This window comes from Mchenga conophoros, linkage group LG16, assembly GCF_057382185.1.
Source record: "Mchenga conophoros isolate Kocher_MC1m ecotype Shallow Benthic linkage group LG16, M_conophoros_male_GT1.1, whole genome shotgun sequence".
Taxonomy (NCBI): domain Eukaryota; kingdom Metazoa; phylum Chordata; class Actinopteri; order Cichliformes; family Cichlidae; genus Mchenga; species Mchenga conophoros.
In genome coordinates this window covers 15,613,461-15,624,531 of record NC_140541.1, presented here as the reverse complement: position 1 = coordinate 15,624,531, position 11,071 = coordinate 15,613,461, and the positions used below count along the sequence as shown (strand labels likewise).

Genomic DNA, 11,071 nt, shown 5'->3' with positions numbered 1-11,071 from the left:
AAATTGCTAGATGCATGGAGTTGCTGCTAATATGGCTGATATTTCCATTAACGAGCAGTTTAACAGTATATACCTTATAAAGTAACCACTAAGTATTATATACTGCTCTAAAACAACAGCAGGACCAAAACTGGCATGTTATTTGTATCTAATGACATTGTGTTTATTTGTTTTGTTGTCTTTCTGCACATAATGAGAGTCTCTGAGACGGATCACATTGAATCCCTTTTAATAAAAGGTATTTATAAACATCTATCTTATAAAATATGAACAAGAGTCACATGAAATGTTAACAGAACACTACAGGAATGTTATAAAAAGCAAAAAGTAAAAATCACATAAACACTTCAGCTCATCACCGGCCCATCACCGGCCCAACACTGCCTCACACACTGACCCAAAAATAGAGAAATCTTTATTCTTTCAACATTTGGAATTATTATACTGAGGGTCACTCAGATTTTTAACAAAATTGCATAGTTTACTCCAGATTATTGCTCATTGATTATTGATTATTTTTAAGTGATAATATGGATAATAACGAGACATTCAGAGAGCGTCTCCCGCAGGATGAAGTGCTACAAAGAAGGTTACATCAAGGTGACATCTTTGCGACGTCGCCATTGTCAGGATGAGTCGCAGAGCCTGACGCAGACAGAAAGAAAAAAAGCAAGGACAGACAGAAAGACAGTTTTAAAACGATAGAAGTACACAAGACTGTCTTTCCATACAAAGGTCTCTCTGTCTTCATCAGTCTCTCAGTCCTTCGTCCTCTTCTTCCTCAGGAGTCATGGAAGATGGCGTTCAGCTGGGCGTTCATCAGCCGCTCGTGGTGTGAGTGTCCGTCAAAGCCCATCAGCCCGTCCACTTGTAGGTCACCACAGCGTGGGTTGGAACCCCCGCTGCCATAGATGGCAGGGTGTCCTCCAGCTCCCCCGCCTCCATAGTGCACACTGAAGGAGAAGCTCTTGTCGTAATCGGTGGCTGCGACGGCCTCGTGCTTGAAGGACGAAGAGAAGTTCCCGTTGATGCTGAGCGGTGGGCTGAGCGGCGGGTCAAACGCCGGGCCGTCCGACACGAGGACGCCATCAAAGAAGGGCTCCAGTGGGCCGTAGGGTTGACCTTTGACCTGGTGGAAGATGTGAGAGGGGTCCATGGTGCCGTAGGGAGGGCTGGGCAGGCCGGCCGTAAGCCCGGGGCTCTGGTAGGGAAAATGTCCGGGGTAGGAACTGGCACCGACAGGGGGAAGGTGAGCCGGTAGGTCTGGAGTCTGCTCTGGCAGGAACGTCCGAGGGTTAAGCTGCAGGCAGCCCGCCACCAGATTAGTGGTCGGCTGAGACAGACCTGACAATAGAAGGACAATGATTAGTTAATACTGATCAATACATGCTGGTCATTGTTTCTTTATAGCATTAAATAGTTAATAATTAGTGCTTGTCAATACTTGTTAATGACTATAAACACAGTTTATTGGTATCAGTCTATTGTCACGAGGTTCATTTATACATGTTAATAAATAAAACCTGCTATTAACCTGCTATTAAATGTAATAGAAGCACTAGTTAACTAATCATCCATGTACTGTAATATTGTTTTTTATTAAGTTGTTTTTAAATATTATAACTGTATGCTGTAATAGCTGTTAATAAATGCCAGTACATAATAATTAATGCTATTTTTTGAGAATCTTAAAATTGTGACTAATTAACTAATTTTATTATTTTATGTAAAAAAAAAAAAACACAAGCAAACAAAACGCAGAGATGTTATGCCAAAATTTAGTTCCATAATGACACCTACAAGGTTATTTTAAAAAAATCTAATTAGTACTGCTGTTTGCAGTCAAGTAATTTCTCTTTTTTTAAACACATACAGGGCTAGTTTAATAGACATAATCTTATACATGAAATCAGATGACCTCATCCCAGAAAAATCTGCATGCATCCACCAGTAAACTATGAATAAGTAGATGAACCAATGAGCTAAATGTGGCTTGTAAAAAAACCTCAAACCTCACGAAACACATTCACCCGAGACATTATACATTTATCGAACTAATTTCTTTATGAAAACTTTTCAGGAATTTTGTTATTTTGCATTACACGTATTGACGACTTCACCTCGTTGAACCACACTCATTCATTAGAAAAACTACCTACTCATGAGACATCATTAATTTTACCTGTGCTGCTCCTACTGTGACGCTTATAAATATCTGTTGTAAAAAAGCTGTATTACAGTCTCAACCATCAGCTAAACTGTCACACTAAAGAGTGTAAGGAGTACACATGCTCATTGTGCCCAATGGGAAAACGCTTCCTGGGTAAAAATCCTTGTTGTCCCTTTATGTTTCATAATCAGAGACCAGACTGGGTCAGCCTTCGGTCCAGTCCATTGTAGTCTGTTAATGTTAGGTGGGATTTACCTTTGCAGAGTGCCTGGACGAAGCTCATGAGGTCAGGTGCCTTTCCAGAGCGCAGTATCTCGCTCAGGGCCCAGATGTAGTTCTTGGCGAGGCGCAGTGTCTCAATTTTTGATAGTTTCTGCGTTTTGGAGTAACAGGGGACGACTTTTCGCAGACTCTCCAGGGCATCGTTCAGGCCGTGCATGCGGTTTCTTTCCCGGGCGTTAGCCTTCATCCGACGGACCTTAAACCTCCAAAATACATGAAGCAGATTCATTGTTAGCTGGGTTATCTCTCATTTCCTCTGAAACATCTTAGTAGTGTTCGTTTTTATTCAGTAACCTTTTGCATAAGTTTGCAAACAATTGTATGTAGATGTAAAACGTTGCATGTTGTCTCACATTGATTTTACTCTGTGTTCTGGTATTTTGCAAGCACTTACTGATCAAATGTACGTAACAATTTTCTGCTAATCAAAATCTGAACAAAAACATGTTTCCAGAGAAAATTGTGGCAGATGGCTTGATTCAATATGAGCTCCAACACAGAGCCGCCTGTAGTGACAGGTTCAGTGAGGGACTTCATTAAACTGTGGGAGGAACCTGTGAAAATGACCCCCAGCACATTTCTTTGTTCCCCCTATTTATTTATGTATCCAGTTATGTTTCTATTTAATTTGTAAGCTATAAGTTGCTATTTCTTCAATGATTCAGCACACACACACAGAGCCTTTTGACATCAGCTGTGTGTGTGCTGAGGATGAGACTAAGTACATGCTAAAGCAATTATTGTGCATACAGAATGAATGTTGATGATTGACAGGCCCTGTAAGTTTTAACAAATGCCCACATCTATCTTACTCCTAAACAGCACTGCACAAAATGACAGAAACGTCTCTTGACTGAAAACGCAGAATCGGCATTCGTTTGGAAAGTTGCCTTACAAAGGACATTTTAAATGAGCACAGTTTAGTCACTAAATTTGTGAGTCTTATTTCATTTTCTTTCCTTATAGTTTGAAAAATTTGAAGTATTTTCTATTAGATGTCACTGTACACAGACACACTTTTAGGACGCCAATGTTCTTAGTTTCCCGATGCCGTGTTTGTGTCTGCAAAGTAAATGTTAATACTATGTGATTAAAAAAAAAATTCTTTGGTTAAAGATGAATCCTGTTCATGTCTATAATTTCCTGCATTTAGAGCTAAGACTAAGTTAGAGCTTTAAAAGAAAATTACATGTATGTGAGCCAAAACACTGGCCTTCATTATAAAGCATAAATCTATCTATCGATCTCTACAAGTGTGATCATAAAAAAATGCAGAAAACTACAAAATTAAAACTAGAATTTCAACCATCCTTTGAATATTTTTATTCCTGTTAAGCGGTTTTGTGTCTTTTTAATAGTTTAATCCAATGCAAGTGATTTCTACTGAATGGGTCCTGCTTTACAGAGGTTGAACCTTGTGAGACTTCCGCTAGTGCAACTTTGGATTTTTAATGTTTAACTTGAAAGTGTTGCTTTCACATCACACTGAGAGCAAGCAGAGGAAAAGAGAATCTACCTCTGCAGACGAGCCTTTGTCATCTTCTTCTTCTTGGGCCCTCGCCTTTTGGGTTTGCTCTCCCCGTCTTCTTCTTCTTCCTCCTCTTCCTCCTCTTCATCATCCTCCTCATCCTCCTCTAGATGATGGAGGCGGTCCTCCTCCTCCTCCCCTCCTCCACCTGTAACTCCTTCTGCACTCCTCTCTCTTTCTGCAGGGCTGCAGAGCTCCTGCTGCTCATCCGACTCCACTGACATCTGCTCCTCCAGCACAGACCTTGTCATAATGCTGATTTCTGATGGAAAACAATTTTAGCTGATATTAAAGAATAATAAAACACTCCTGCAAGTTTGCTGTCACACTTAAGCTTAACAGAACAGAGAACAATTAACAGTTTGGGATTTTAAGATTTAGTCCCTGACTTTAGAACATTTGGGTAGAATTTTATTTAGACGGTCTTTATTTAAATAAAACAGAACAAAGACGATGAAATTAAAGGAGCAATTGGACATTTTAATTTACCCGCTGAAAGACACAAAGAAAGATCCTCTATTGAACCGAATCCAATATTAAATATAAATGCCAAATATAAACATAAAATGTGCAGACAAAGGTACCATCTCTACAGAAGAAAAAAGAATGTAATAAAAGAAAACTGCGGTGTTAAGAATGGCTGCACAATTAGCTACAAGGCGTGTTTTCATATTTAGATATTAGAATGTGTCGGTAACACCCGCGCAAAGGATCGCAAACTGCCTCCAGAGAGACGCAATCACGTCTCTGTTCAGAATTTTTTTTAATGATTTAACAGAAAGCGTTTAAAATATATCGAAACTCTAAATAAATATATATATTAAAAAAACATTTAAAGTATTTAACAAAGTGTGCGAAATGCGAAAGGCATTGTGTTACAGCTTATTGATAAAAAGTGTAGTTTTTTATAAGGCGAAGTTACAATAATAATAGTGATAAAATAATAATAATACTAAGACTTTCTTTCTGCTGACTGGTTCCGTTAATCAGAATCAGAATCAGAATACTTTATTGATCCCTGGGGGAAATTATTTAGTTTAACAGACCGACAGACGGCTGCAGGTGAGCAGACATTCGGTACTAACACGAATATAAAATACAATCGAAACTCAAAGGATTAATAATTAAATTACGTTTTTTATTTTAGGAAAAAGTGTGTAACAGATTGGTCAACAAACAGGATAAAAACTCAAATATATAATATATAAACCAAAAAAAAAGAAAAAAGGAAACTGTTTTTAATTATTACAAAACAAAAATTACAGGCTTTTGCTTTTGTTTTTTTAAACTGTCCTTTCTAATTGTCTATACATTAGATGAGAGGAAATAGGCTATTTTATTCATTGGTAAGTGAAGTGATCATTAACGTTCTAATAATTAATTAAAAAATAATTTAAAAAAATTAATCACAAATAAGAAACCATATTCATCATTCCCAAGGTCAGACAACGCCGAGACCCAGCAACCAGAGGAATTCGCATATTGATTATTATTCAGTTATGAACCTACCTGCTGTAATGAGCCGCTGTATGTCAGATCGCACACATCCCGCGCGCTCTGTCTGCGTGTCCGTGCGTGATTGTGCGTGATCTGCTATGAGGTTTCTGAGGTGTGTGTGGGATGCTGCTGGTTTTATACTCAGTACACACACGCAGCGGGGTTTGGTGGGGGTAATTAGCATATTGAGGCCCCGCCCTCCTGGCACGCGCCATATGGTGCTTGCGTCATTAAAACGGCCTCGGGGATCACGTGACAAATCTTCCATTTGTGCCATCCAGTCTCTCTCTTTCTCCCTCTCTCTGTCTTTTGTGAGGTGAGTTGACCATCTGTCGCCACAACATCTACGCATGCGTAGATTTAAACTTACTGCTGGAAGGCAAGTGTTGCATGTGATGATTGAGGTCACTATAGGCCTCAAAGACTTATCATTGCTGTCTGTTTTTAAACGTAAATGATTTGTGAATGATTAGGCGACAGCTTCTCACCTGTGGCTCTGAATCACAGCTTACTTGTCTGACAGGTAACAACATCTTGAGCTGTTGAAATGTGACTGACCCCGTCTCTTTCTCATGAATAATTAACAAAAATACTTCCAATCTCCTGCTGAGGAGATACTCATAGATGGGTCCTAGTGCTGTTTGATTCTTTATGTATATAATAAACATGTAGAGGAAAGACTCAATAGCTGTAAGAACGAACAAAACTTGTGTGCCTATAAATATTTTGTCTGTACCTGGATTACTTGTATTCAGATTAAGATAAGATAAGATAAGATAACCTTTATTAGTCCCACACGTGGGAAATTTGTTTTGTCACAGCAGGAAGTGGACAGTGCAAAAGTTATGACGCAAAAATTAGAATACAATAAGAATAAATACAGTACACAACTGTACAGAATAGAATAAAATAATATACTATATACAGTAGAATAAAATAGAATAAAAATATACAATAAGATAAAAATAGAATACGAATGCTATATACAACTGAGTAAAAATACAGCGATGCCAGAAAGGATTATTGCACTTAGTGTTATTGCACATGTGTGGATGTGTGTGTTTGTTCAGTTAAAGTCTTTGTTGTGGAGTCTGACAGCAGTGGGGAGGAAAGACCTGCGAAATCTCTCCGTCCCACACCGTGGGTGCCGCAGTCTCCCACTGAAGGAGCTGCTCAGTGCTGTCACAGTCTGCTGCATGGGGTGGGAGATGTTGTCCATCAGGGATGACAGCTTAGCCACCATTCTCCTGTCACTCACCACCTCCACTGGGTCCAGAGGGCATCCTAGAACAGAGCTGGCCCTTCGGATCACCCTGTTCAGTCTCTTCCTGTCCCCAGCAGAGATGCTGCCGCCCCAGCAGACCACACCATAAAAGATTACTGTTGAGTTTAAATTTTCTGTCCTTTTCCATCCATTCATCCATTTTGTGCCACTTATCCAGATCTGGGATTTCCTCCCCCCCAGTTATCTCCTTCAGCTCTTTGCACTGAGGGGCATCGCGGCACTTCCAGGCCAGCTCAGACCTTCCCTACAGCATGCCTTGGATTTGCCCCTGGGTCTCCACGCAGCCGGAGATCCCTGAAACACCTGGGAAGCATCCAGGAAGCATCCTGGTAAGATGCTCAGTGTGGAAAAGTAGCAGCTCTCCTCTAAACCCCTCTGAAGTAACAAAGGGCCTCTTTGCCACTTGTATCTGTAAACTCATTCCTTTGGTCACACAACGAGTCATTCAACAAGTTCACTTTACATTCTTTCTTCTCCACAACAGACCCACATTACTGTTCAGTAACATAGTCAACGTCTTACTCTATAAAGCCAGTTAGTTTGTAGAGCTAAGTGAACGCGATACAACTCAGTATAAATGGAAATCTTTTAAAATTGTTTTTTAAAAGGCGTGTGTACAGACCTGCAACTGTGGCACATGAACTTGATCCAATCAGTTCAATCAGGACAACATGTTATACTGGTTCTTCAGGGCCTTAATGATGAGGCTTGATCAGACGTACATGACCGTGACTCTCTACAGAAATATAATATAACATAATAATATTGCCATGTTCATCTACGATGTCAGAGGTTTATTATGACTCATGGATAGTGATAGTGCTTTCGAATGCAACAGTCTTAATGAGAGCTTAGAAGGACATGAGGAGGCTGAGATGGTAAATGGCCTGTATTTGTATAGCACTTTACTAGTCCCTAAGGACCCCAAGGCGCTTTACACATCCAGTCATCCACCCATTCACACACACTGGTGATGGCAAGCTACATTGCAGCCACAGCCACCCTGGGGCGCACTGACAGAGGCAAGGCTGTCGGACACTGGCGCCACCGGGCCCCCTGGCCACCACCAGTAGACAACGGCCCAAGGACACAACGACCGAGACTGTCCAAGCCGGGGCTCGAACCGGCAACCTTCCGATTACATGGTGAACTCCCAACTCTTGAGGGACAATCGCCCCCCAAGATGTCGGGTATTGAGGTTGGAGGAACTGTCTTGTCACTTGAACAATCTGGAGCAACATTAGAAATGTCTTTAAAAATTTCTGCCTTTATCCCTGTTTTAAACAGTTACTGCGTCTCCCCTCTTTGTCTTAAGAACAATGTTCTTAAGACCAACTTTTATGGGCCACCTTTTTCTTCAAAGGTGGCCCATAAAAGTATCTTCTAGCATTAGGTCAGTCTTGGTCAAACATAATCATAGGGAATGTTTCCACTACATGCTTGACAAAGTCAATAGAGAACAGAAGAAGAGCTGGAGGAAACCAGTAGGCCAATAAGAAAAAAGCAGAGGACTTTGGACCAGGCTGCTGTGCGGTAAAGACGCTGCTATGGTGATGATAGAATGGTTGCTAGGTGGTTACCCAGTAACTGTGGAGGACCTGTGTCTGTCCACCGGTTTGAACCATCTGACAGGTAATGGTTAACACACAATCAATGCTTCAGTCTGTCTGCTGCTTAGTTCAGCTTTAAATAAATATGAAACTTTATCCGATCAGATTTATAGCAGTGATAATAATGAAAAAAAGAATCAAAGTTTTCTCTTTTTCTGCTTGATGGATTTTTATTGCTTTAAATGTATTTTAGTGAGGTCCGCGCTTAGAGTTTTATTGCATTTTAAATGCAGAAGGTGTACTATGTTTACCTGACATGTTCACAGGACGCAGAAGCGACCGAAATGAATGAATTTTCTCTTTGGAGCAAAGCTCACAAACAGCACAGAAACTCACTGTTGAATAATCATCAATATTCCATACTGCCAGGTGTGTGTGGGCGTCTGTGCGTGTATGTAGAAGGTCAGATTGCCTTATTCATGCAAAAAACGCACACAATAGTATCTAGTATCCAGGCCACACTTGAATTAATAAACAGAGAAGTAAACAGACAACAAAGATTCATTAGAACACATAACAACAAAGAAGAAGTTCACCCCTTAAAAAAAAGAAATGAAGAAATTATAGAGAATAAAATTATCGCACAACTCTAGAAACAAGACAAACAGCTCTGCAAGAGCAGAACTGCATTCAGCTTTAATGTAGTTAAAATGCATTTGAAAATAATATGATGGTCATAAATAAGCAAACTGAAGGCCGCTCCATATTTACACGTGACACCAAGAGGAAGAAGACTGGTTTTTAGAAACATGTTGCGACATAAAGCAGAAGCACCACAGGAAGTAGCTGCAGAACAAACATCCAATCACAGTCAGTCCCCTACACTATTTTTTTAAAAAGTTTTTTTCTTTCTCATTCTTTTGGCAGGTGTGACTCAAACTGTCATAACTCAACGTGTTCCCACATGACGTTCAAAGTAACAGCAGATTCCTGCTGGAGGCGTAGCTGAAAAATTCTTGACTTTTTTAAAAACTTTAAATAGGGAAACTTTACTTCTGATGCATCTCAATACACAAAAAGTAACAGTATGAATACAGCAATGCAAAAATGCAATCACAAGCGATCACTGCACAAACGGGCAATGTTTACAGTGTTTCCAGGGGCAGGAGGAATATCTTGTGCCAGTTAAAGCATAGGCCGTGTTTTTAGAATCACTTCGACATGTATGTTTATACAAACAATAACTCAGCATGGCATTACAGTTGGGAACAGTATAGTTATAAATACTCAGACTCCATTTATTCATCTTTGAAGCTTGAGCAAGATCCTCAAAGTGTCATCACATGCCACCTGAAGCATTTGCTTTTAACACAAATACAGCAAGCTCTAAAAACAGGTGTTTTAAAGTGCTCGTGCATTGCACATCATCATCATCATTATTACAAAGCTCATTCCTGATTATGTGACCCAAATATCTGACTTTAGTCTCCATGAGAGAAAAAAAAACGTGCTCTAAGGATCATTAATAACCATCCATCCAGCATCATGCTTGTTTCATGTTTGTTAGAAAGGTCATCAATATACAAATTGATGAGAACAGGTGACAATGCCCCACCTGGTCGGACCCTAATGGTTACTAAAATGGGCGTAGGTGTGCTCCATCTGATCTGTATAGTTTAATGCAAATAATCTAGGATCCTTATCACGTGTGAGGGGACGTGTTAGAACTTGAAAACAGGCAGCAACAAAGCCTCTCAGTGCAGATCAGCTGCACTGCAATGGTGTTTGGTTTCCATCTGGTGCTCATATGTTGGTACTGCAGATTAAAAAGTTCAAATATTTCTTTGAATTCTTCAGAATATCTATGAATTATAAAAACAAGAAGTGAACATTTAGCCTCTACACTGACTTTTATACAAAAAAAATCTAAACACTTGAGAAGTATCTGAATTGATTTCTCATCAATCTGATCTTGAGCCAAGTCTAATTATTGACAAATGCTTTCTGATTAAAGTGTACTTCTCATAGCTCTTTTTCACCACACTAAGTGATCAGTCACAGCACCAGCTGGGTAATATAAGCAAATGCTTATATTCAGGTCATGTCACAGAAATAGTTAAAGCAAAATTCTTCCAGTAAAGTCTGGAAAATCTGCTTTTTCTCCTTCTTTCAGTCATTCTGTTGCTGGTTGCGTACATGCTTTGGGTCCTTGTCTTGTTTCATGACCCAAATCTCGTGTCATAAAACTGCCACCTTGAAATTATCCTGATATTTTGCACGTTTACTCAGTGGATGCAAGGTGTTCATGCCAGAAGGAGCAGCCCAAAGTCACAGTTAGGAAAAGTTGTATTTTTCTTCTGGATACATAAACCAAAATCTTAGGAAGTTAGAAAGAATTATGCAGGTGTTTTTGCTATTAGCCTTTTAAAAAATTGAGATGAAGTGGTCAGCTGATTAATTAAAATAAAAGCACTTTGTTTTGATTTAAATGTTCACAGTTATTAAGCTAAAATAATACAAATTTTACTGGTATCACCAACGGGTTTTCTCTCTGTTGGAGTGTTTGTCAGTTGGCAACCCCGAAGGGTCACGACAGCAGGTAGCTCTCCATGTTTGATTTGGCAGGGTTATACACCAGGTGCACTTATTAATGCACCCTCAAAGGTGAGTGCTATCTTGAGATGGAATCGAACCAGCAACCTTTCAATTGCTGCTACACATCTACAGTGAACTAAAACTACATTTCAAACTAAACCTGG

At 39.8% G+C, this 11,071-nt stretch overlaps 1 protein-coding gene across 1 annotated transcript; it reads right to left on the bottom strand.

Annotated features, from left to right (window-relative positions):
- Positions 1-212: 212 nt before the first annotated feature.
- neurod1 (neuronal differentiation 1) lies at positions 213-5,598 on the bottom strand. Its single transcript, XM_085249357.1, has 4 exons — positions 5,490-5,598; positions 3,969-4,242; positions 2,426-2,655; positions 213-1,344 (listed from the first exon to the last, which is right to left on the bottom strand). Exons 2-4 carry the CDS (start codon positions 4,229-4,231, stop codon positions 782-784), a joined length of 1,056 nt encoding a protein of 351 aa, XP_085105483.1. The 5' UTR covers positions 4,232-4,242; positions 5,490-5,598; the 3' UTR covers positions 213-781.
- Positions 5,599-11,071: the final 5,473 nt, after the last annotated feature.

Coding starts and splice junctions, on each gene's coding strand:
- neurod1 (XM_085249357.1), bottom strand. CDS start 4,231: ATGACAAGGTCTGTGCTGGAGGAGCAGATGTCAGTGGAGTCGGATGAG. Junction 2,656..3,968: donor ACAAAGGCTCGTCTGCAGAG/GTAGATTCTCTT, acceptor TGTATTTTGGAG/GTTTAAGGTCCGTCGGATGA. Junction 1,345..2,425: donor CGTCCAGGCACTCTGCAAAG/GTAAATCCCACC, acceptor TTCTATTGTCAG/GTCTGTCTCAGCCGACCACT.